This window comes from Oxyura jamaicensis, chromosome 2, assembly GCF_011077185.1.
Source record: "Oxyura jamaicensis isolate SHBP4307 breed ruddy duck chromosome 2, BPBGC_Ojam_1.0, whole genome shotgun sequence".
NCBI lineage: Eukaryota > Metazoa > Chordata > Aves > Anseriformes > Anatidae > Oxyura > Oxyura jamaicensis.
The window spans coordinates 45,955,565-45,982,462 of record NC_048894.1 but is presented as its reverse complement, the minus strand read 5'-3'; the positions used below and the strand labels follow the sequence as shown (position 1 = coordinate 45,982,462).

Here is a 26,898-nt window from a genome sequence, read left to right as displayed (position 1 = left end):
TTTAATTCTGCAAATATTTTTCGAAAAATAAATCATTTGATTCCGGTCATTTCAGTAGAACGGCCACAGATAAATGAAACACAGATATTTTGAACTGGATCCTATGAGCACAGTGCGTTCATACTACCATACCTGCAGTTGTATCACTCAAGGATGTGCCTCAAAAACAAAGGAGTAACTTCACATCACGTTGCTTTGGTCAACAACTACGAAAGCCGTGACACAGCAGCACAGACTTCAGTGCTGATAAATAAAGCAAACTGCTGCTTTCTGACTTCCTTTGAAAGATATGACAGCTGCGTATCCCCACGATGTGACACTGTTTAGTAAGTGACTATTTTCTTGACTTCAGGTGAATAGGTAGACAGTAAAAATACAGCTTTAGCATTTAAAATGTTCAAACTTCAAATATTTTGTTAGATTAATAGATGTCGTCCAACTTGATGTGCAAAATCTAAGAGAAATGGTGGGATTATATTCAAAATGTTGGAGATATTGATTTTGCATTTTAGCTTTGTTATTAAATCTTTTCTGATGCCTTGTTCTTACAGCAGCTTTTTGGTTTACATTTATTAGCTTTCGAAAAAGTCCTTTAGACAATTTTTGGATAGCTGGAAATTAGATGATATTTCTATTAATTATCTCATTTTCATTTATGCTCCAGCATCTATTTTTCTTACTTATATTTGCTTGAAAATTGCTTCTCTTTTCCAAAAAATACATACACAAGATAATTTCACCTTTTCTGATTACAATCTCAAAACCCTTTTGCAATGAAACTGGTTCATTTTTAAGCAAGGCAAATTAAATGATGTTGATGAGAATTATTTAACCAAATGGGAAAATAGACAAACAAACAAACAAACAAACAAACAAAACACTACTGTAACACAGACTACCAGCTCCTGGTATAACCAAATCCATGTACTCTGAATTCTCAGTGGCCTGGAAATTATAAACAGCCTTCTTCTAGTGACAGGATGACAACCATCCATGCTGGAGCAAACCAGAATAGCATGTTCTGACTCACCATTACTTTCCTCAATTTCCATTTCATTAATTTGATAGTTAATTCTAAACGAACCAGATCTCAAAGTAAAACCTGTATTAACATACTGGACACTGAACACCTTTCTTCAATTCACTTCTCTCACCATGATGTTTTTCTTGTACAATTTAGGCTACATTTAAAATTCTAAGTCTTTTTAGTACCTAATTTCAGTCCATTACAGATTCTAACATTTTCCTGCAAATAAACTTATCCCGCTCAAAATTCTCCTGATCACAGAATTTAGTTCCTTCTCCTTTCCTATTTACCTAACACAATGCTTTCCCACTATCTGAGTTCAGGTAAAAATATTGCTTCTGTTCCTTCGTTTGAAAAAAGCTGGGATATCTCCATGAACAGTCTGACAAGGCATAGCAACTCTGAAGTTTGAGACAAGACAATGCGGATTTTAACTCAGGTGTATGAGAAAAAAAGCAGAATACTTTACCAGCTTCTGGCTAGAAAAGTATCAGGTATAATAATAACAATGAATCATGAATAAATGAAACCTTTTTAAAATGGAAATTGTTGTACTTGCTTTCTTTTAAAAGCTACCATTCACTGGAAAAAGAAAAAAAGAAAAAAGCTTAGTGGTCATTGTTTTACTGGACTGGAGAGGCTGGTCTTCTGCAGAAGGTAAGGATCTTCCCCTTCATTTCTAATTTCTGCACCAGTTTATCACACTTGCAGCATATTTTCAATGTGAAAATACTTGACAGAGGTAGTCAGCTAATCCAGAAGCTGTTCAGCCTCATAATACAGGATCAGCCTTTAAGGCACAAATATTGAACAACTCTGAAATGTAACACCAGCTTGTCTGAAATACAACAGTTGAGACTAAAAGGTTTTCAGCTTTAGCAGCTCTTTCTGAGCTCCTTATTGGACTCCAACATTAAATAAATAAACAAGTAAATAAACAACCTATTTTTATGCATGTAGGACTTTCTATTTTTTAAAGAGGGGTTCATAATCAGTCAGACATTTGATACTCATTTCTCCTGATATCAAACCAAAAAGGAACTTAAATAGTTACATCCAGCCAGGAGAGGAAGGAAAAGAATGAACACTAAAGCCTTTAAGATCACAGACGTATCAAAAAAAAATGAATTCATAGAGTATCAGTTGATAAGTCACATTCAAGGACTCCCATAGTCTTTTCCTATCTGTTTGATGGTGTCAGTCACTTCACCCTGAGTTTAGGGGCTCTGCTAACTGAGGAATGTAAAGTATGTGACATGCTAAAAACCACTTTTAATTTAGAAAGATCACTGCTGCAACTTTCTCTTCTCCATCAGTATGCAGATCTGCTCACGTCAGTACAAAGGCAGTATGTGGGGGAAACAGGATATCAGAATGGTCTACCATTTGTACGTAAGAAAATTCTTCAGGGTTGGTGTTCAAAAATTATTCAAGCCTGGCTTCCATATGAAATCCACAGTAAAATTCACATCTGCTTTCACCAAAACCAAATTAGGGTATTACAGCCTGAATTTGAACATTCCTGTGAAGAACAAAATTGTAATAGAAAAAAAATAGTAATTAAAATTTGAAATATTTCGGTCTGTCCAGAGGGTAAATACTGCATTCTAGTATAGCACAAACGATTATGGATTAAAAGCAGATATTAAAAATACTTCTTTTGAAAAAGTCAGTAAGGCTCTCCCAAAGGCCAATTTCCAGTAACCTTGGACACCATAAAGGTGTTCAACTTTGGTATGCTGCTGCTGATGTAATGTTATGCTGTCAAACTATGTAACCATGTAACCATGTACATGGTAATTTCTTTGTTTCAGCTTAGAGGAAAACACATTTCCTTCAGAAGAAAGAGGCAAGAAACATCAGCTGACAGCTGTTTCAAGAGTACGTAAAATCAAACAAAGTGCTTCCATTTCTTTCAGAATGCATTGCTTTGATGTTGTCGAGCCTAACTTACTTTTGCTGGTTATCTTCATCTCAAGCTTGGCTAAGTAAGGCATTTTACAGAGATGGTAACTTTTCAAAGGGACACGCAGTCTTATAGGACTTCTCCGGTGACTAACAGACCGCGTTGGCTCTGCTGCTCAGCCCCACATCTGAAACTTCATTTTTTTGGATGACACTCAATCTGCTGCACATTATAACTCACACAGGAAAAGCCATCCTGCCATTCTAAATGATTCAGAGGTGAATTCTGCTAATCTTATGCTGAGTAATATCTTACAGTAGGATTAGTCTCACAGAAACATGCTCTTTGTGGCTCAAGAGAGAGGACATTTAACCTTAGGCAAAATATTTTAAAACCCTATTAACATGTTTCATAAAGGATGTGTGACTCTTCTGCACCAACCCAGTGCTGGCACTGGCCCCTCTGGGTGGGGGGTGCTATCTGTGGTGTTTTATTGTAGCCTGGTACAGTTTCTACCTTCTGAGAATATGTCAAAACCGTTTTTCTAAGAAACGAGCAATGAGCAATACAATTCTGACATGAAAAAATAGTGTTAAAAAAATGCCAAACTTTCAGGTAATAAAAATTAAAAAAAAATAGAAAAAGTAATGAATAAGAATCGCAAGATGTAGTCAGGCTGTTCCAAGTCTGGCTGTTACATCCATTAGTTTTACCTAACTGCCATGGCCAAAACCAGACTCTCTTGCGTTGGAGAGCTCAGGCTGTTTTACCGCACCAACTCTAGTGACAGGGTGTGGTGGAGGGGTTTACAGATCCGTGGTCGCTCCTATGACAACAATATAAATGTTTGAAACAGACTGACTGAAATCAAACGGGAAAGAGACAGCAGTGAAAAATCTCCATGTTGTCCTTAACTCACTTGAGAAGGGAACAGATGTGGCACTTAGATGTGACTAAACAACAAACTGAGGCTGAATCACAAGCTCAAAAGTACGACTTAGTGAGGCTCAAGCCCCAATTTTCAAGAGAGGTCTAACTCAAACGAAATGACTCTGATGCTTGGAGTACAAAATCTGAGCCTTACGGCTGAATTTGGCAAAATGAATTCTGTTTTTCTCATGGGTGTCTCCAGAATCCCTAGATCCAGTCACTGAAACACCGAATGTATTTTAAAGCTTAATCCATCTTCTGTGTTTGCAGAGGCCTCTTTGTAATCATCTTGTTCATGCTTTTGAGTCCCCGTCAGAGTAAATCTGCTAACAGATGATGCATTTAAATCCAACAGCTGTTGTGTTTGGGTCTTGACTGTCAAGACAATTGTCTTCAGCAAATTTATTTATTTGCTTTTGTCTGTGGTGGATGCCTTACTACAACTCTTCTCTGTTAGACACTTGGGACTTTGTCTGTCTCCTGGATGCGTTAGGATTTAATTACTTGCCAAGTAAAAAAATCTCAATGTGTCTCCTTACAGGCTGCCTTTAAAAAGAAGGCAACATGACAACTGCAGATGATGTTACCTTTTATTATAACTTCTCAGCCATTGATCCCAATGAAAACGGAATTGAGAATTTTTACACATTTATAAGTATCTTTCTGCCCTGTATGTATTCGTTTGTTTTTATCTTTGGGCTAGCAGGAAATGCTCTGGTCTTTATCATACTGGTCCTCTATGAGAAACTGAAGACACTGACAGATATATTTTTGTTGAACTTGGCTATAGCTGACTGGATCTTCCTTTGGACACTGCCATTCTGGGCATATTCTGCTGCTCAGGAGTGGATTTTTGGCACTGTGGCATGTCGTATTATACGGGGCCTGTACAATCTGAACTTGTACACTTCAATGTTAACTCTAACGTCTATCACCTTTGACAGGCTTATTGCTATTACTTTTGCCACCAAAGCACATATGTGTCAAACCAAACGAATGAAATGGGGCAAATTAATCTGTGGCTTGATCTGGGTGATTTCACTAGCATTTGCCACACCACAGCTTATTTTTAGTGATGTGTTTACTATCGATAAGGCAGTATGTCTGGAAAAATACCCAAACCACCACACAGAATTGGTTCTTGAAGTTATTCAAGTGACCCTTGGTTACTTTATTCCCATGCTAACCATGATCATCTGCTACTCCCTCATTATTAAAACCTTACTGCATGCCAGGAATTTCCAAAAGAACAAATCTCTAAAAAAAATATTTTCTGTAGTTGCCATATTTATTCTTACGCAGTCACCCTACACTTTCTTGAGACTGATGAAGATCATAGACTGGAGCTTTAACTTGGACAGCAACTTTGACTATGCAATCGTTATAACAGAAGCTCTGGCTTATTTCCACGGCTGTCTTAACCCTGTTATGTATTTCTTCATGGGGGTGAAATTCAGGAAGAACTTCCAGAAAATTATTAAAAACTCGAGATGCTTTAAACAGCAAGTTACTGTTAAACAGTGGCACACCACTGAAGAGGAAGGCTCTAGAACTTATACTGTCTCAAATAATGCAGATGCAACAAGCATGTATCCTCTATAAAACTGTCCAGAGTACATGGCAAGTATTTACAGCTTTTTTTTTTCTTTTTTTTTTTTAATTATTATTTTTTAAAACTGAGATAGGTAGCCTCCTTCAAGGAGGAAATACTGCCCCATTAGAAAGGACACTGCAATCTGCTTTAGGCCAGCATAGCTGAAAGCATCACACTTCACTGTCTCCTGCTTTTCCTGGTCAGAGCTGGTCCTAACACAAAGCTAAGAACTGACTTAATGTGCAGAAGTTTCCAAAAGGTAGTGGACACAGTAAGACAAAACTCACTTCTCAACATGAAGCCAACTTGGACCTCATGACTCCAGAGGGCCTGGAGACATTTACCAAACCTCTTGCCTGCTGGTTTTCCAGGAAGGATGTTTGTTAACAAAAGCATTTATGATATTTTGTTTCAAATATATTATTAATTTTAGTTCATCTGATTAATTTCATGAAAATTCTCGGATTAAACACATATACATATTCATGATGTGTTTCATCTATGATTTTTTTTCTGGGGGGGTGTATTTTTCCATTTGGGAGAAGGCCTCCACACACACTCCTGTTCTTTTAGTGGTCATCTAAAATTTTGGTAGTAAAGCAGCATATTCATCTACCTTCCATCAAATATCAGGTCTGTGATCTGAACCTCCCATACACATCCGTGTGTCTCACTTCTGATAACAGATGACCAGGCCCTCTGTCAACACAAGGGACATCATATTGCACCTCTGTTCTAACACTGAGCAGTGTTTCCTTAGATGCAAAATCTCACACCCTAATTCCCACACATTCTTTGCTGCTTGACATTGTTCCAGTTTGTTTTTCCTGTCATCCGCCTGGCCTCCTGGTTCCTCTGCCATGAAGATACAGATTCCTCAATTCCTCTCCTTCTTTATCCTCTCAGTCCTTACTTCCCCCTCTGGCCTTTTCACTTCCCAGTGAGAGGTGAAAAGCTGGACAGAGAGCAGTGCAGACTTGGGGGAGGGTATGGAAAAGCTTTTGAAGAGTAGCTGAGCAGGGGTGGAGACTGAAACATGGAAAAACAAGAAGGGATGTTGGAGAGGAGCAGCTGTGGGTTGTCTATGACAAAGTCAGGGATGGGTCCAGCTCAAAGGCATCAAGTCCTTTGCCTTATAGCTTTGAAACACCAGTTTTGACCTGTTTCAAACCATTCTGGCAGTAACCGTTCTCATTCTGGATGCTCATTTTCTCCTCAGTCCCTTCTACCAGATCACTGCAGCTCAGTGGCACCTGACCCTTATCAGCACCATCTTGTCTATGTCACCTTCACTTAGAAAACAGCTCTTAGGCAATCCCTTCCTTTCTACATAGTCTCTTGTTTCTTACACACTAAAATGGCGCAGAATCCTCAAAAACAAAAGTAGGAGGGAACTATGTGGCAGGTAAAGCTGCTATCTCAATACGCAGCTCCAAGGAAGGCTTTGCCAGCAGAGGGTGACAAGAGGTGCTCCTCTCCCCGTTCTTCTCAGCTGGTTCTGCCCAAGGTATTCAGACTGTATGCAATTACCCCTTTTGGCTATGCTGGCACCCTGCACAGTCACATGAGCTGTAATTAGGTCAGGAAAGAGTGTTATGAGTCATTAAGAAAGAATCCAAAACAAAGCAACCACAGTGCAAACAGGCTAAGATGTCCTTTCTACAACACACAGTACCAAGGTGTGAACAAACTCATTGTAACCACACCACAGTAGTGGTATTTTTAAAAAATACTGTCTATGGTCTTGATTCTGCTACTACAGCGTTGATTCCAGGCATGTTATTTCAACAGTATGTTGGAAAGGAGTGAATTGGTTTACTCTGGGGACTTTGACCAAGTGCTATACATTATCCTGACCCGTGTTTTAAGACACAATCTGCAGCTGTGAACACTTAGAAATAAAAGAGTTTAAAATACAACACTTCAAAAGAGAACCCATGAGCCTCAAAGCAGCAGGATCTACCACAATAGTACAACTTATCTCAGCTTCTCACATTAAATTTTCAATCAGGTTGCTCCAAATTTACGTAACAGAACCAAAAGCATGAAACAATTGCCAACTGCTCACTCTAAGGAGATCTGCCTCAAGGCCAGTCAGAGTTATGTTGGTAACCATGCCTCTTGCCTTGCCACACACCTGTGCAGCTCATAAACAAGATGAGTTTTATTTGGTTCTGAACTGACTTGTGTCAATAAAGACAGTCTCTCAGAATGTGCTGTTAAGAAATAATGCTACTGTAGTCATTTCATGTCATTTCAAGGGAAAAAATACAGATGGAGGGCTAAGCAAAGAGAACAAGTTAAAATGAGAACAGCACCATAAAAAGCAAAAGGGAAACAAATAGAAAAGAAGGCATCTTCTAAGACAATTCACTGCACCAGCTCCCATTTCCAGTTCAAGAAGGACTTGAACCCAGAAAAAGGTAAGGTCATCACCAAAACCTGATGCAGACACGCAGAGAGAGTACAGACATAAGAATCTCTGTCAACAGAGCATGCCTATTGCAGATCTTCTCTCAGTCAGCTTGGACCAGCCTGTCTCCCTTCTCTCCCCCCCTTGTCTCCTTCCCTTTTATAGCTGTTACAATCAACTCAAATCTCTGGCAAAAAAAAAAAAAAAAAAGTATAGCTTGGACTACTTTCAGCAGAAGTAGTCTTGATACAGAAGTCTGGCCTGATAACTTGTTTATTTGTATACAACCATCAAACGTGGGTCCAACAAGCACAATCTTGGATTCTTTACATCTTCCCCAGGCACAACATCAAAGCAAATTCTACCTCATATATTCAATTTCATGCAAAGAGAACATTATTGGGATGACGATGGATAATTATTTATACTTCAAGACTACCTTAAGTCTACAAAATTGGAATCAGGCCCCATTTATCTGGACACAAATCTGCAGTACTGAAACCAGTAGCTCAGAAAGTCCCTGGCCTGCAGATCCTTGGCAGGTGGGAGAAAACAGACTGGGAAATTATCAGTACATCTTCTATGGGCTGCTGTCAAAGACAGGAGAGAGGGTTAGCTGAACCTTTGTGTAGGTTCATTATAGTGGTTGATGCTGCCTTATCTGGTCATGTCCTGTGAACTTGGGCTTTGGGTACCTGTAAACTCTTCACCACAGAAACAAAGTGAGAAAAATTCTGGGCTGTCATATTCAATGCTGGTCTCTTTTTCTCTTTAGCACACACCACAGGTGCCATACAATCATCAGACTCACATATCAGTTTTTGCATCTCTCCCGTAGCACAAAACCACACAATCATCACAAGATGCTTAAGCGATCCACTGTGTAAGAAGGCCATCCTGCTACGAAGTCAGTGTTTGTGCTCCTGAGACCTTCCAAATGTCCCAGATGGTGCAGGGGTGGGCAGGTGTAGTCTGCGTTCTCCACAAAGTATGTCTCAAGCCCAAAGTATGACGATACTAGGAGCCTGCCCACTGCTCATAATACTAATAAAACTGAAGGATTAAACACTACTCCCTAGCTTTTCTGACTATAATTTGTGAACAACGGGAGATGGGCAGCCTTTACACATTTGCATGGTGCAAGAGGATGTTGCATGGGAACTGTTCAAGAATAGTCTTCCAGTGTTAGTGGCAATCCTTCCTTTCATCCTGAATACTCTGTGGGACGAGAAGAATCCAGTCCAATCCCAAATTGAAAAAAATAGTCACAGACACTCACTTCTTTTCTCCTACTTGTATTGTCCCAAACTAACTCACTAGTGACTCCTCTTCTGCCAATAACATGAGATCTCACAGGTCTCTAATACAGAAAAGTTACACATTTTTTAATCTTCTTAAAAACAAACTAACAAAGAGACAAAACCCCTCCACTACAAACCTCTCTTTGCAAAGCAAATGTACTACTAACTTCACCGTGAAGCTCAGTTCATTCATGTCTGCCCAGCGTGTGATGAACATGAATGTACTGTCAGTGTGGATGGTATACCAAATAGGTGGAATACATAGAACTTACCAAGAAATAAAAGTGAAGAATTTTGAAAAGGTTGCTTTCCAAATAAACAACTTTGTACATTCTGCTTTGACTAAATAGCAAGTCACTGTGGTTTATGCCGGAAATGGCTCTGCTAGGGGCAAAAAAGTCTAGCTCTGCTTTCTCAGCAGCAAGCTGGTTACTCTGTGGCTATTCACTGTTTAGCACTTAGATTTATCACACTGATTTTTCTGCTCAGAGGCAAAACAAGTACAAACTTAGGTGAAATTGCTTTTTTTTTGGTTTCCTTTCTCAAATATATAAAAGTTGCAGCTTTGTGAAGAAAGAAGTATTAGCAAAACCTGTTCATTTTTGAAAGATAATGTATTTTACAAAATTGCATTTTTCAAGAATACTTGAAAATATTTGAATGATAGCAAAACAACACTTTATATAAGCATGGATATGCATCAAGCTATAGTACTACTATGTAGTTTTCAGACCAAAGACTTAGCCTTAGCTCCTCTTCACTGTGATTGAAACCTCCATTTAATCTCATTTTCTTACGGAAAAGAAGAGCTTACGCCAGATCTAACTATGCATTTCTAGTTCTTTTCCTTTTCTCTAAGCTGTATCTTTAAAGTAGTAAGGAATTCTACATAGAGACCACTTATTTTATACTCAGTTCTATGAAATGTGTCACAGAAAATGACAGATCTTTCCTTATTTTCCCCCCACGCCCCCGGTTCTCTTGATATTAAGTAATGGTATCTTTGATAGACAGTATCATTTAGCCCCTACTGTAAATTAAGTGTGAATGACTAGTGATCCATTTGGGCCTGCAAATTGATTTTAACAGTGACAGCTAGCCTGTGACAGCACAGAACTGGGACTATTCCTCTGTGCTGTGGAGAAGCAGGTAGAGGGTGGTGACAGAGCTGTTTGGATTTACTAGATTTGATGCTGACTGTGCAAATGGGTCAAAATTATCTTGTGTTGGTCTACTGAACATGTGGCTGGGAACAGAAGTGTCCTCTCCCAATGCAGAGAGGTTGGCTACCTGCACTGAATGTCAAAAAAACCAATCACCAAACAAAATCCAGAAGTGTCCCCTCTCCATGAAACAGTGTTTACTCACAGATCTGTCACGCTTTGATCCAGAGAGTCTCTCTCCATCTGACTTTCACTGTGGAGTGAGTCTGATTCTTGTACTTGGCACAACTCCTCATCAGTGATTATATCAAATGCTGCATCATCTGGTGGTTTAGAGGCTTCACTTGCAACTGTGCCATAAAAGGACATGAAAAGAAACATTAGTAATATTAGGTGGTTGTATGTAAAACAAACAAGCAAAACCCTTAAGGGGGATGACTGAGCCATTCCTCTGTCTTTATAGAAGCATTAGGTAACTACTAAGAACCAATCGATATCCTCAGGCTGACTGACACCCATTTAACATACACGGAGATTTCTGTCGGTACCAATTAAATACTGAGATGGGACCAATACCATCCTGAAAACACTCTGTGAACATGCAGGCCCTTCGAGATGGAGCTGACCATGTGGTTTCTTGGAGAATGTCTACGAACCCTACTTCTCAGCAGCAAGCAAAAACCACACTAACCAAAAGCCCTCTCTTCTGGAGACAGTGGTGATTCCAATGAGCCTGGGGATTCTTCCTGGTTGGCACTGGATCCAGAATCATCTGCATTGTCCACGATCACTCTGGGCTTACTAAAACAAGCTCTGCAGCAACGCTCCTTTTTCCCACCGGGTTTTGTCACCATGTAGTTGTTGCAGCAATAGTAGCAGAAAATGCGACCACACATTCTAGAAATGATTCAAAACCAAAGGTGTTAGAATGGTACCACATACAGGTAGAACACAATTCATGGCACAGACGGGCTTTGTCATAATGGTCTTGCTGCTTGGAAAAGCCCAAATGCCACATCCATGACACAACTGATTATTCAGACTGTGATGCTTTCTGAGGTGAAGCAAGTTTTCTTGACAAATCAAGGGCAGAAATGCACATTCAATTCTGCTGCCATAAGCCAGAAAAAAAAAAAAAAAAAAACAACCATAAAAATACTACAAAAAATACATTTAAAAATAAATATCTGCAATTACGCAATGCAGATTAAAAATGCATATATGAAGTACATATGAAGCAACTGCCTTTAATCGTATTAGAAAGGCCAAATATTACGCTCAGATAAGAGTAAAAATCTATATAGTTGTAAGAGTGTAAGAACATCTGTATGTCTCTACTTAGTCAACATCCCTCTTTCCTCCTTACAGGGAAAAAGAGACAATATTGGACACACAATATTGCACATTCATCCCTCCTGCCCTCCCCATTCTGCAGTCCATCAACATTAAACCTGTCAACTACTTTTTAATGAACATACTAAGATTTTCATGAAGAAAAGCCGCCTGCAGGGATGACTGTCATTTATGAAGTCTTGGTGCCTTTGTTTTTCAAAATCATTTAACTCTTTAATAGGTACTGGTAAAACACCGGCAGGTTTCACAGGTTTTAGTAGAAATGAGTAATTTGAAACTTATTACTGGAAATGACTTAACTATTCACTAATCACTACTGAATGTTCCTATATTAACATGCAATTGAAACAGTCCCAGTCCTACACACCTTAGATGATGAATCAGGTTGTGAGGATAAAGAATAGTAAAAAGCAAAACCAAACATAGCACTGAGACCCTGAAATGTATCAACTTAAATATGTTTGAATAAATCTAGATCAGGTAACTTATAGCTCTAGGCTAGCTGTATAGGAAATAATTTAACATGAACTTTTTTAGAAGATTCCTATCCAATTGGTAATTATCTCTGAATGTGTCTAGTGTAAGTAATCAAATTTATAATTGCACAGCACGTTGGATTTGTACTGGAATACTTTTATCACAATGCAAAACCATCTTATTGAATGTTATTTACAGCATGCACAGAGCAGTGCATAACAAATACATTAAAAACACAGTCCTTCCATCCCTGTAAAATATTAGAAACACTGAATGTTGTTCATAAGAACAGATTAAGTTTCACAGTGGGTGAGATAAATGTCCATCTAGTCAGTAATTCTGACAATGGTCAGCAGCAGCAAGTAGTCAGTAGTCAGTTTGAGGAAAGATTATAAGATATACTCTATGTAGGGTATGATTATCTTTGCTTCCATAAATCAGAAACTGATAGACTCTCCAAGTCAAAGCTTGTATCTAGATCTTTGTCTTAACATGTCAAGAGACACTTCCATTATAATGTCTCTTATCCCTTTGTGAACTCATGTTCTTTCAGGCTCTACAGCATCTTCTATCTATGATTTTGACAAATGAATTAGGAGTTTTAAAAAGCATTTCATCTGTGTAAACAATCATACTGGGTTTTGATTTTGAACAGCATAAGAGTTCAACAAACTGACCTGCAGTGGTGTCGACGCACCATCCATGAGAACTCTCTCTGGCAGTCCAGGCAATGGTTAACCTCTGTGTCCCCCTGCCACCTTTGCTCTGCACTAAGCTTCTGCTGGAACTCGAGAGCATCTGATTTTTGCCACAAAGCATCCTTATCTCTACAGAGAGACAGTTAGAGAAATTAAAATCATACAAATTGTCAGTGTTTACTGTTAGCCAACCTCAGTTTGAATGCTGGTGAAAGCTTCATCACCAAAAATAGCTTTTCTGTAAATTCTGAAGAGCTTTCAGGAATAAAGATAGATCAAGAAATCTACTGAAATACATGGGAAGGGAGGGGGATGGAAGGGGGGGGGGGGGCGAAATGCATGCCATGCAGAGAACTACACATTTTTGCAAGCAATACAGGTAATTAAAGAGATCATATTGGGTATTATATTTTTGACTGCATTAAAGAAATGCAGAATTTCAGCTGCTTATGAACTTGGCCATTACCTTCATCATCAAATCAGGAAAACAAGAGTGAAACATTTAGGCAGTACCCCTTGAAGTCCTAAGCTAGGGTTTTAATTTCTGTTTGCTATTTTGATGCCAACCTGATAAGTTCTATTAAGCGTTCTTCAAGGAACTGTTTTGTTCTTGTCAGGTCATCCAGCTCAGCAAACAGTTTCTGGTCACTGCTGTCTTTGTCTGCTGCCACCTTGCTGAGCTTCTCACTGTAATCCAGGGCCTGCTCTCTTGCTTCATCAGCTTCCTTTTGGGTCCTGATCAAATACAAAGGCAATTAAAAATCTTTTTTAGTTCATATGCATTCAAGTCTTCCCCATCTAATAAAGGGGTCCTCCATTTTATAAGCACATAGTTTCAGTGAAATTGTTCTCAGTGTGCATATTTTTTAAAGCCAGAATTTCTCCAGCTTTCTGCGTCAGTGCACTGACAGTGCACGCAGATCTGTTATCCAGTGAAAACTGTTAGCAATCAGCAATTTCTAGGATGCCCTGCTTACAGCAAAGCTTACGATAGCTGCCACATTGGGAGTAAAATTAGTGTTCTTTGAAGCTAAAATCATTAGAATCTGCAGGCTGAGCTAAACAGGCAAAGCCCTATAGCCACAGGTTGCCCAGTAATCACAGGTTGTCCTCAGAAGGGCCATGTAACACGTACTTCTCTGTAGCCTTCATGTTTACACGAGGGAAGCAAACCGATTTTTCAGTATAGTCTTCTAACACAGACACAATTCAAAATCTAAAGGTTATGACAATTCAGTTCACTGCATAGTCAGTGGAAAGAAGAGCCCTCAGAAAGCTTCACAGAATGTAGGTCATGGCTTGATGATATACTAAGTTCAGTACTTAGTCCTAGCAATGGATCAAAACTTGTACAGCAACACAACACAGGGTGTTGAGCTGGTCTGAACACTCGGTCAACTCAGCTGAATTAAAATATTTTGATGAGTTTTGTACTGACAGATTCCATCATAGATCAAGAATCACCAGTCTTCCCACAAAGACAGATGATATCAGCATAACAATGTAAAAATACATAGGCTTTGGTTAACCCATCAGTAGTCTGTGTGTCCAAGCCAAGATCTATTCTGGACTGCCAGATAATGCACACTACAAAGAACCAAAATTACAGACCTTGGAAACATAGCCCATCTAACATAAGTTAGATGCTTAAAACTGCTGAGAAACTTGCCAAAAAAAGATATGCAGGATGTGGCCCCATTTAAATAATTCTTACTGTGTCCCTGAAACATCATGGACAGGAGAGAAAAACAAACCATCAAAAAGCGCAAATTTTCCAATCCTTATTTAAAAAAAAAAAAAAAAAAAAAAGAAAGAAAGAAACAATGCTGGTATTTTAATTTTGTGACTAAGCTACAAGATAAAAGAAGTTTATGAAATGTCTTACAGTTTCATAAAGGAAGAGAGACGATGAATTTACGTCATCAGCCAAATTAACAAAGTATTAAAACCTAAACCTTGCATTCATGTGTGCTGTATAATTTACATACTTCTTGTCTTAAATGTCACTCTGATAATCCCCACCAGTGCCCATGCACTATTTCCCCTACATAAACCCTGGAGTAAATGCCACTTCATATACCACAGCAATTTTCAGCATGCTTTGATTATCAGCCCCACTTGGCTTTCAATTAACAATTTGTATAAAAGAACCCAAACTCCCACCTTTCCAAGAGTTCTCTCAGAGACATCACCTCCTCTTCCTTCTGCAGCCGAGCAGATTCTGATTCAGACAGCTGCTCTCTTACTTCATCCAGCTTTCTAGACAAACTTGTGTTCTCAGCCTAGAGAAATATTTTACTTTTTTTACTTACATGTAAATACAACACTTTACCAAGCATTGGACAAATACCAGGACAACTAAACAATGTTTTAAAAGAGTCAGTTAAAGCCATCCCATCAATTAAGATATTATTGTATAAGCAGACACTAACTATTGGTATTCTAGTGATTGATCACTTCTGTCACATTGAATAAGGGATAAACTTGAAAGTAGAACAGTACTGAGTGTAATTCTTATTATTCTGTCATCTAAGCTTTTGTCTCTGTATTAGGAAAAATCTCTCTGTATTAAGGAAAATTTCTCAAAGATAATGGTGAAAGAATAACCCATTACTCATTTTTTTCACCTCCTAAAAGTTTCAAAAGAGAAGAAATAAAAATGAGGAAAATGCTTAGCTTTTGTCCTGTTCATATACGGAACATTAAAGACAGTAGAAACAAAAACTTCTTTCTCAGCGAGCCTTTGCAGACCTATCTGCCAAACTGAGTCCTCAAGACACTGAGGCCTCTAAAGTTTCATGTGTATCTGCTAGCAGGCAGGGCCAGTTTCAATAACCTTAACTTTCATTTTTCCTCATCCCTTACTAATACCTCAGTACAACCCTCATAACTCAACTGTTAGATAAATTAATTACAGAAATCCTGTTTTTTTTCCAGATAAGTTATTTCTCAGCAATATCAGTTCTCTGATTCGGTGACCCTGGCAACCTGAAAATAGCTGGATCCAGATGTGTGGCTGTGTGGAGTGGGCCTGCAGAGCATAAGACAGGCACCTTTCAAACCTGTACCCCCCATTTAAGAAATGTATACATATCCAGGTCTTGGATGAAACCTGACTAGTTTTAAAAGCAGGACAAATCTGAAGTGCTTTTGATAATCTCTATTTCAGTGGCTAACTTCAGGCTGCCAAGTATTTTTGCTGCAGCACCTGTATTTGTTCAAGGGCATTCTTAGACTTAGAGCCATTCATCAGAAATGCTGCCTTCCTTCTCCCTTATAATAAACGCTAATGCCAGCAGACACCTCTGTCTTTTCATCAGATTGAGCACCTACTTGTAAATCTGCAATCTCTTCCTCTGCAGCATGCTGTTGTCGCTTCTGCTCCTCAAGTTGCTGTCTTGCTTTCTCACATTCTTCACTGGCAGCCTAGCAAAAAGATTGAGACAGAAGTTAGCATTCCTCTAGCTGCCCCCATTTCACCTACAAAATTCCCAATCATGAATCATGCGTGCTCTTACTGCCATGCATGGGAGAAACACAGCACCCCTATCAGGCTCATGAAAGACAGCTAGAGACACCTGTCTCATAGTTTCAAGAATCCTCTGAGGTCGTAGACTAGCTGTGTTTTACTGTTACTTGCTATGGGTATTACAGCTGCCAACAAAAAGAAGGCTCAGTTTGCTTTCCCTCAAAAGAGTGAGGTAGCCTAAATCATACTGAAATTTAGGAAGTGATTATAGAAAGGAAACATAAATGAATGCACACTATTTCTTCAAACTCATGGGGATTTCTGGACACCACCAGTGTCACAAGCCTCTGATTAGTTGCCAGTCTTAGATACCATTTCTGAATGGCAGAAGAAGAATAAAGTATTTAGTGTTTAGGCATCCCATTTCACGTATACAGGGTTGATTCATGTTTTTATGGAAGCAAAACTTTGGTCTTCGTGGCTGCAATCTTGAGCAGCTGAACACAAAAGCACATGATGGAATTATCTGTAATAGTATCCAATGTCAGTCTAACTGTGTTTCCTCAAAATCAGTTTTCAGGAGAAGCAGCGTTAAGGGTGTAGGGAACACTGTTCCTACCAAAACAACCAACCAAACAAATAAATAAATATATCACAACTGTAACCTAAGGGGACAGTTAAAGAAGACACCACCTTCAGTGCCAACGTAAGAAATCATCACCTGCTCCACTACTGGCTGGCTTTTCCACATCACATGGCCCCTCCACTGTGCTTATAGGGCCACATTATACATCTCCAAAAAATTTCCAGAGTTATTTTACCTCAAATCAGCCTAACTCATGAGTGTAGAAGCATTTTTAGATTTCCAAGCTTAGGCTAGCTGCATACCAGTCTCAGAGCCTGACCAATGCAAACCTTAGGATTTCACTCAATAATTTTTGAAGCAGATGGTAAAGCGGGGGGAAGTCCTGCACAGTTCCTTCAGCTGTATTAATCACATTAATTTACCTTGAATTTTGTCTGATAATTTAGAATTTCTGTGCTCATTTGAAATTTCATTGCAGATAGCTCTTCTTGGCTGGTCTCTTGGAAGCTCTGTGCTTGTTTCTTTGCTGTCTCCAGCTGTGTTTGCAGACTTGGGACAGCTGCAGCATGTGTCTGAGCCTCCTCTAGTTTCTCTTGCAGGCTCTTGTTCTCCTGTCTGAGATCAGAGATGTCATGCTCCAGGCTTTCCTGTTGTGCTGCTGCCTGTTCTTCCAGTTCTTTGAGCCTCTTTGTGGCCTCGGCTAATTGCTCTTCTGCAAGCACCTTTTCCGAGGTCAAGGCACAAATCTGAATACCAAGTTCAGCCATATCTGTGTTGGTCCTGTGGAGGAGATCTTTGTTTTCTTCATTTTCCATTCTAGCAACGTCCAAGTACTGCTTAACCTTGAACAGCTCTTCCTTCAGGGTCAGCAAATTATTCTCCAGCTCAGCTTTTTGATGGGCTACTGTCTCCTGCTCTTTTTTCAGTACTTCTTCTCTTTCTTTGCATTGCATCAATTCTTGCACATGGTTTCTGTTGAGGGATTCACTTTGCTCTTTCAGCTGCTGGACAAGCACCTTCTGCTCCCCTAAGCCAGTCTCTGTGATTGCCAACTCACTTTTCACCTGCTCTCTCTCATCAGTGGTCTGTTGAAGCTTGACTCGCAGGTCAAGGACTTCTGCTTGCAGCCTAGACACCTCATCTCGGTTGACCTGAAGCTGCTCTTCGCTTATGATCAGCCTGGAGGCCAGCTCTTTTGCCTCCTTCTCCAGAGAAGCTGCTTGCTGTAGTTGGTGTTTCTCCACTGACTCCTTTTCTGAGGTGAGGGATTCAATAAGCTTTGTCTGTTGGAGGCATGTATTTTCAACGCTGAGCTTTTCTACCTCGAGAATCTCTGCTTTCTTCCTATGTCTTTCAGCTTCTGCTCTTAGCTGCTCACACTGGCTCTCCATGCCTCGCAGTTCTACTTCCCTCTCTGTGAGCTGTGACTGGAGTGACTCTTTGCTTTCCTTCAAGGTGCCTAAGCTTTTTTCCATTTGTAAACCGTGTTCTTTGGCACTCTTCAGCTGTCCTTCAAGTAAGGCATAAGACTCCTTGGTGGTCTCTTCTCTTTCCTTTAGTTCTTTATAGTCTGAGTGCAGAGCCTCCAATCTCTCCTCCAGAATTTGGCTTTGTCTCCTGGAATTCTGCAAGTCTTCATCCAGCTGTTTGTTCTGGCTCCGGAGCTTCTTCTCTTTTTCATCGACTGACACTAGGGCATCGTCAATCTCACTCTGAAGCTGTTTCTCAGAGGCTTTCAGCCTGGCCACCTCAGCTTCTAGAGATGCTTTAGAGTCTTCCATATTTTTCAGCTTCCCTTCCATCTTCTCCTTGGACTGCTGCAAATCTGCATTTTCGGCTTTCACCTTCCTACTCTCCTCACCCATTTTGTTCACCGCAAAGTTTTGCTGCTCTATCTGCTCCTCCAGCTCCTTGACTTTCTGGCTGAGATGCTCTTTCTCAGACAAGAGTTTCTGCTTTTCCTCCTCAAGGCTACACACAGTCTGACTCACCTTTGTTAAGCGACTCTCCTGTAGCTCAAGTTGTTCTGCTTGTGACTGGGTTTCCTCCTTCAGTGCTCTTTCCCTCTTACCATACTCCTCCTCAAGTTTCTCTTTTTCTTTCCTTTCCTCATCAAGATTTTTTTCCAGTGACCCCACCTGAGCCAGCGACCCCATTACCTGGGTCTGGAGCTCAGCCATCTCCTTTCCTTTCAGGGTCAGGGTCTTCTGAAGTGCATCCATTTCCTTTGCCATGGTTTCCAGGCTCCCGAGCAGCCTTTCACTCTCTTCTTTAGAGTCAGCAGTGAGGCGATTGTATCTGGACTCCAGTTCCCTCTGTGCTTCTTCTTTCAGCTGTAACTCTTCTCTTGCGGCTTTCAGCTGAGATGCATGTTCATCACTGAGTCTTTGCATATCTACCTTTTCCTTTTCTGCCTGCTGAAGCTTCTCTAACAATGCCTGGATCTGTAGGGCAGAGTCACATTGGGCTGTGGCTTGCTGTCCTTTTTCCTCCAAGGCAGCATCAACTTTTGCAAGGAGGTCGAGGTTCTTCTGTTCTGCAAAACTTAGCTTTGCTTTAAGCTCATCGATGCAAAGCTCCTTCATGCTAACTAAAGCCCTAGAGGCCTCCAACTCCTGATTCAACTCCTGCAGCTTTGAGGCACAGTCCTCCTTGCTGTTTGCCAACTGCTCCAGCTTTGTTGAATATTCCTTCTGCTGCTCCATGGCATTCAGTTCCAGTGAATGCAGGCACTTCTGCAGGTCATGAACAGTGCTCTGAGTGGAGTGTGAGACCTCACACTGCTTCTGTAACTCTGTGATCATCTTTGACAGCCGGGAGTTCTCCTCGCTGTAGTTATTGCTCTTCTCCTTTTCCAACTGTACTTGTTCTTTGTGAAAACTGACAGCTGCCTGGAGCTCCTGGTTTTCTATTTCTAACTGGTGAATACGACCCTGAAGTTCTCTCTGCCTCAGTTCAGCCTGGTCAAGTTCTACACGCATCTCTTCAAAGCCCTCAAGGTGTTCAACATTTATTGAGTTATTTGCATCAGGGCTGGAGGGAAACTCTTGAGCCTAAATGAACAGAAGGGGAGAAGAGAGTTGGAAAATTGAAGAAGAGCTGCATTTTTCAAGGAAAAAGACTCAAAAGTTTCAGAAATTGGGATAGCTTACCTTTGTTATTGGTGATAATAATAATAACAACATTGAGGAGACACTACCAGGATTAAAAAAAGTAACTGAGAATTTGAGTTTTTAATATTCTCCTTGACTGATGGATTTATAGACATTTTTATAATGCACAGTATCTCAACATCTTAACACTTAAATGTTTAAATTAATCCTATTTGTTGGTATAAATAAGTCTGTCATGAGGACCTAACTCAGTCAAAAACGTACATCTACCAGCTCAAAGAAGAATTAAACATGCATTTAAATGCCATGTTCACATGAGAGCACATTCAGGTTCTTTATGCACAGTGACCTTGTGTGTTGGGTTCATACCACTGAAAGACATCAACTTATAGGAAAAGGGGTGTGTTTTCAAAAAGATAAATGAAAATATGCCTATCTGTAGGCGACTTTCTACATATATATGTATTTCCTCTACAAGATTTGTGTGCAGTTCATTCAGCTACAAGACAATTCCCTTTCCTTTTAATCAAAGAACTCTTTTTGTAGCTTGCCATTATAAGAATCAAAATCATCATAAAACTTCCAAGCTCTTCGGAACTATGCCATTAATTAAAGATCCCCTGTGCCATACAAACATTTATTTGTAATTTGCTTACCTGCAAATAATTGCTCACTAAACTGCTCATGCTGGAGCTGCGACTTGGGGGCTTCCATAAATATGCTGAAGATCCAAGCGAGGACAATGTCCTCCTGTTGATCACATGGTGAAACAATACGTAAGAGAAGACTAAGCACATACATACATGTCTTTCTACTCCTACATGTAAGATTTGCCTAGTTATAACTACCCCCAAAAAAAGACAAAACTATGACTGGTGTGTGGGCCAAAAACTGCTGAAGCTGACGAAGAACAAAACAGGGGTATCAAAGGCACTTACAAAGGATTATGGGGTTGGTAGCCGTGACTTCCCAAATCCTCATGAACCAATGCAATTTAGCTTTACAGAACAGTACTGTGACATGGTGGGTGTTCAACCAGGTGGTGGCAGCATGCAGCCCTGGAAAACTCCCACTGATGGACATGGATCTAGTTCAGACTTGGAAGTTTTTGTTCTTCCACGCTTTGACGTGGGATCAGGCCTTCTGTAGTGACTGCACAATGGCATCTCCACCATGGCTGCAAGTGAAGCAGAATCCTTGGCCATTCAGTCACTAGGTGCCTCAGCTCTTGAAACAGAAGGAGCTAAGAACATCTCTTCCTGTGTCTGTGAAGATGGCAATAGCTTGTGATTTGGGTGTAAACTGCAGTTAATGGAAGGATTCCACTACAGACTTCTGTGAACATCAGCTCTATATACACAGAATATATTGTATTACACAGTATATTGAAGTAAAAAAAAAAAAAAAAAAAAGCTCGATAGCTCAGTCATAGACTAATTAAATTATCTTGAGAAAGTGGGTACCTGCTCTAGCACAAGTGTTCCTACCTTCAAGAACAGAAGCTTTTACAGATTCTGCAGCAGGTAAATATTTTATGCAACAAAGTGTTGCAATCTTACCTGGCAAATGCTGGCCAAGCAGCATCTAAATCGTAGCCTCGTGATGCCAAGTCAAACTGAACATCAGTGAGCTCGTACAACTGACCCACAATGTCAGAACTCATTTTGGAATTCAGAAATGGACTTCTTGCATAGTACCAGTCACTTGAAAACAAAAAAAAATGAAGTAGTATTCATTCATATGTAAAAAATAAAACCATCATTATTCACCCTTGCCCAGAAAAAATATAACACACTATATTAAATGTAAACTGAAAACAAACAACATCCTATCCCTCTGGTGTGAATGAAACAAAACAGATTCAGTGAAGCCCATAAAGATATCCTTGAAGGAGTCCCTGCACAAACCATTTTTTGCTGTAGTGCTTGGGAAAAACACTGATAAGACAAAATATTTGGTATACACTGGATAATCACACAGTAAATACAAAAAGCACCCACATAATATGTCAATAATGGACAGAAAGCAGCAACCAGGGTTAAATACATAGCGCATACAGCTAGCTTTTTCTAAAAAAAAAAGTGGACCTTGGATGGACCTTGCTAGTGTCCATCCAATTAACTATGAACTGTCTTTGGTGTTCTTTGGCCAGGGGCAAGCTTCTCGTCTGAGTAACAATCCACATATATATGCAAATGTTTGCACAAACACAACCACATGAATCCTCCCTTATGATATACAGCACAGATCAAACCCCCACACTTCAATGCTTATAAAAATATAACCTTCGAAACCCACACATAGAAGCATCACCACCACCCACTTCACATACATTCAGTTGTAACAACTTTCAACATTTACCAGCCTACGATAAGTATGAACCTGTGACCCAGGCCAAAAGGTCTTTTATCCTTTGTATCCTATTACCAGCCCTCTAAGCCAACCATTTGGAAGGGTTTGGAAGGGTTTCAATTTCTTTCAATAGCTACTGGGTCATGTTGCTTGTTCATACTGAGCAAACACCTGTTAGTTAACAAGGTACTTTGCTGTTCACCTGGTCACCTTGGTGTTCATAAAACATTGCTGCAAGGTGTCTGCTAGCCTTTGGTGAACCAGAGAGTAACGTAGAAATGCTCTTCCTTTCCCAAGAGATGTTCGTAGCTAGAACAGAGAAAAAAAAATTAGATATTTTTGCTAATCATGTAGGGAGGCTTGACCAGTACAGTCTATATACCTACACAAAAACCAAACCAAAATAAAACAAACAAAAAACCACACACAATAAGCCACTAGCTATAAAGGAAGTAATAAGAACTGCCACTGAGAGACACCTTCCCCCCGTACTGTTGTTGGGAGGTGGTTTTTTTTTGAATGACAAATCTGTATCTTTAGCTGGCTGTTGTCCACTTCATAATGTAAAAGGCATCGCAAGAGCAACAAATATTCTCATGTATTGAGTACAGGAGTACATGTTAAGGGCAATTCCCAACATAAGGCAAAATCTCAGTGTGCCCAAGAAAGCCAGAATTGACTGCTTAAGTAATTTAAGCTGTGTTTGGCCACTGCTGGAAGAGCATTAGGGCTAATCTACTAATAGAACAAAGATGTACACGTATACATAAATACATCTCCCTGGAAACAATAGCCCCAAAATATGCAAAAAGCTTTTCTTAATATTTATCTATTAAGTTGATAAAATCTAGATCTTACTTCAGACCAAGAGTAGCTGCATTTAGTGAATCCCTTAAGAACTGTCCAAAACAAAAAAACAAAACAAAAAAAACCACCAGAAGCCACTCAAATAACCCTATTCTTATTCCTGTTGATTTATCAATATAAACAGCAATTCCTTTATTATGCATGGAGATACTAGAGCAAATTGCATGGCAAGAGAAGAAAAGGAAAATATTTACATATATACAGCTGCTACCAGCAGCCAAAGAGTGTTCTATTAGGAAGCAAAACCATGCCACATCCTGCTAGAGCCCTGCCAGAGTTCAGCAAGACATGCCGTGTCTGGTACTGTCAGTGTTTCTATGCTGACTGCAAACACTGCAGCTAATGTAGTAGTGTGCAGAATGCATGGCTGCAAAGATTTGGAAGGCTGTGTATTCCAAAACAAATCACCCTTTGAAAGAAAGGCTTACAACCAGAGCTCACTGCTCACCTAATGCCATCAAGGACAATGCTTGCTGTCTAACTATCAGCTGGCCCTTTCCCAGGGTACTCCTACTCCTGTTTGCTTCCTTACTCTGCCTCTAGCATATCACGCACCCTAATAGTAGAAGCACTGCAGGCAAAGCAGACGAGGAGGCAGTATGCTGTTAAATGTATGACCATTCTTAAGAAGCAACTAATAGTACTCTTTCCTCCTTGTTCACTTTCATCTTTAGAATTCAACAAGTATTCTTCAGTGAATAAACAAATGATACTTGGAAACCTTTGCATTTTATCCAGCCAGGTTCAAATATTGGCTGCTGACTTCCACCTGTACTGAAGGTGGAAACATGAAACCAACATGTTTCTCTGCTATCTGTCATTTCATTTCAGGACCCGAGTCTGCCGTCTCAGTTAACATCTCAGAAGTGGTTGACCGATATTTTTCTTTGAGCTCATTTCCTAAACCACAAGCTTATACAGAAAGTAAAAAGAAGTCTTCCTCAAGCTAATTTCTATGGCTGCACAGAAATTGAAAAAGGAAATATCCTTCTTCCAAACAATAATTTCTGGTATCATGCAAACCATTAAATGGTCAGAAGTACTAAAGAATGAGGAAAAAGCAGAGCAACCTTTATATATGATAACATTAAGGTATTATCACAGGCAACTGAATGTTGAAGTCTACAGTACAGTAACCTTTAGAGAGAAGTCAGGTTAGCTACTGCTGCTGAGAGTTTAAGGGCCAGTCGTTTCAGTCACAGGACCTTTCCTGCAACTGCAGTCACTGCCCTTACTTCTCCAGTCTTCCTGGAAGTAGTGGAAAACGAAAGCCCAACTTCCATTGCTCCTCCTCCTGGTGATAAAACAAACCCAGACCTTCCTTGGCTTGTTCACTTTGGAACAGCAGAATTCAATGCTGCCTGAGCTACTGAGAGAAGTGAGGGAGGGAGGGAATACAGAGACAGGCTCTGCTATAGTATCATGGCTCTCCTTCAGATGACTCAAGACAACATTATCTGTAGCTGTTGCAGAGGAATTATATATCCTGAGTGTCAGAACTACACTGCTTGGCACCACTACCTTTTTTACCCACAAGGAGAGTTCTCTTTAAAAGCTTCTAAAGACTAAAGACAGGATCAGCACAGGAAGCTTCTCACAGCATTTTACCCACTCGTTGAGCTGAAGATGTAACATGGCTGTTACAAGATTAAGCTTTTATTACTACATCAAATAAAAATAAAGTGTTTTGTCCTTTCATGCCAGCTTACCCAAGGGGATAACAATAAAGATCCTGAGCAATTACATCACGATTTTTGACATGATGGAACAAATTTGAGTAAGAAGATGAAAATCTACTCTCAGTTACTCCTCCTCAACTCTACTGATTAGTTTAGAAAGTCTTAAGGAAGGTCAAACGTGGTGGTTCTTTCCTCTTACACTTGGAGCAAGTCCTCTCTTAAGCTGTGCTTAAGATGCAGGCTCTACCATTGATATAATTTTTCATTTTTTTTTAGAGAAAATGGAACTTATGTAATTGAAAGGTATGGCACAGAGATAAACAGGACCATTCATTCGTGTAAGTGGTCTTCAAAATAAGTAACAGATTATCCAATCCTATATAATTTGGTACCCTACCAAAAAGATCTGTAACCTTGCATTTTTATGTTTACATGAGAACTAAAAAAAAATCCAACATTTTTTGTCCTATGTTAAAAGTAATATATTTTATTTTGGTTTCTCTGCTTTCTGAAAATACATACCAAAACACAACGCGTATACTGTGATGATTAACTGGTCTACTTACTTCTGTAATAGACTTGACAAAGCGGATTCCATCATTAGCTCCTTTTACTTTTGCCAGACAGTCACAGAAATAATCCCAGTAGTCTTTTCTGTTCCCCAGCAATGTGCTTTTTTCTTTCTGGTCAAACTTAATCAAAGAAAACAGAAAGCAATGAGTAAAACTTAAATAGAAATATAATTACACCCATCTACTATAGAATTGTTCCTCTCCCACCAACACCTGCTTTCATGACTCCTCATATGTTTTAGCCAACATACAAAGTGAAGAGACATTGTGCTGCACTGATGCAACCCAGCAATTACTAGAGATACTTTACAGACAGTAACAGACAATAATGTTGTTGGTTAAGTTAAAATACAGACATCTATTGAACACTGCTCTAATAAAGATTAACAGCAGTTTTAGCAGCTGTTCAAGAGCAAGGAACTGACAGCCAGTTGCTGAGACCCATGCAACCAAGCGTGGCAGTAACACAAATGCCCACACCAGCACAACGTGCTCTAGCTAAATCATGCTCAGAGCAGCGATGCAGTCAGGGTACTGACAGCAGCTAGGAGCAATCAAATCCGAAAGGATTTCTTCAGCATCTGCTGAAGCCTCGGCAACCCAATTAAAACTATCTTGACTAGATTAAGGCTAGTTTAGCATGTCTGTGTTGCTGTCAGTGGCATGATTACAGTATATGTAGACACAGGCAATGCAGACTGAATTTCAGTTTGCCCAGCAGAGTCACCTTTCACTTAAATTTTCAGGATGGCCAAAAAGCACCAATCCAGATTTTGCATTAAGCTTTCTATACAACAAAAATCATTTTCCACAATGAAATTGTTAAAAATGCTGTAAATTACTCTTACTGCTACATTTGCACCATCAGCTGCTTACTAGCATTTATTTTGCATTAAAATGTAAAGATTTCATTACCATAATTTTTCCAGGATAATTTAGAAGGGTACATCTTCAAAATCGAGCTCATATCTTTCAGCTCAATAGAAAAATGCTTTACAATCTTCATTCAACCTGCTAGCACTGTCTTTTGATTACAGTTATTTACTTTCACTTGAAATGTGTACAATGAGCTGCACACATTTCAGTCCACTTACTGGGAAAAAAAAAGACTCCAATGGATACTTATGATTATTTGAGTTAAACTTCACTTACTGAAGAGGCAATAACAGAACACAAGGCCTAACTTTGACAGTGGATTACAGATTACACACGTCACTTTTTACCTGTAGAAGATACTCAAGCTTGTAGGAGAATTTTTGCAAGTTGACACTGTCATCTGTGATCGGCTCCCCTCCTTCTTTAAATTCTTTACTTAATTCAGAAACAGAATCTTTAAAACAAGACACCAAACTGATTAACTAATGATAGAGATACATAGGACTGAATTCATAAGCAACT

The 26,898-nt window shown here is 39.6% G+C and overlaps 2 protein-coding genes across 10 annotated transcripts in view; one reads left to right on the top strand and one right to left on the bottom strand.

The window, feature by feature from the left end:
- The window catches only part of FYCO1 (FYVE and coiled-coil domain autophagy adaptor 1), a 48,909-nt gene that overhangs the window by 11,086 nt on the left and 10,925 nt on the right, over positions 1-26,898 (bottom strand). For 7 of the 8 annotated variants that reach the window (XR_004748083.1, XM_035317021.1, XM_035317024.1 and 4 more), the window contains exons 3-14: positions 26,724-26,830; positions 25,495-25,620; positions 22,585-22,691; positions 21,590-21,733; positions 20,687-20,780; positions 17,340-19,970; positions 16,196-16,288; positions 15,026-15,144; positions 13,430-13,597; positions 12,842-12,991; positions 11,026-11,231; positions 10,540-10,684 (exon numbers count right to left, since the gene is read on the bottom strand). Coding sequence is in view for 7 of the 8 variants with exons in the window: in XM_035317021.1 (XP_035172912.1) it covers positions 10,540-10,684; positions 11,026-11,231; positions 12,842-12,991; positions 13,430-13,597; positions 15,026-15,144; positions 16,196-16,288; positions 17,340-19,970; positions 20,687-20,780; positions 21,590-21,733; positions 22,585-22,691; positions 25,495-25,620; positions 26,724-26,830 (4,090 nt within the window). In the remaining variant the exon portion in view is untranslated. Of the gene's footprint in view, positions 1-6,499; positions 7,027-10,539; positions 10,685-11,025; positions 11,232-12,841; positions 12,992-13,429; positions 13,598-15,025; positions 15,145-16,195; positions 16,289-17,339; positions 19,971-20,686; positions 20,781-21,589; positions 21,734-22,584; positions 22,692-25,494; positions 25,621-26,723; positions 26,831-26,898 lie in introns of those variants that run through there. The other variant, XM_035317027.1, reaches the window with a different exon arrangement.
- On the top strand, positions 71-5,489 carry CXCR6 (C-X-C motif chemokine receptor 6). 2 transcript variants are annotated; one of them, XM_035317079.1, is made up of 4 exons: positions 71-326; positions 1,600-1,684; positions 2,842-2,908; positions 4,405-5,489. In XM_035317079.1, the coding sequence occupies exon 4, from the start codon at positions 4,428-4,430 to the stop codon at positions 5,463-5,465; it is 1,038 nt and encodes a 345-aa protein (XP_035172970.1). In that variant the 5' UTR covers positions 71-326; positions 1,600-1,684; positions 2,842-2,908; positions 4,405-4,427; the 3' UTR covers positions 5,466-5,489. The 2 variants fall into 2 exon arrangements, with proteins under 2 accessions (XP_035172970.1, XP_035172971.1); XM_035317080.1 differs by having other exon boundaries at positions 71-352.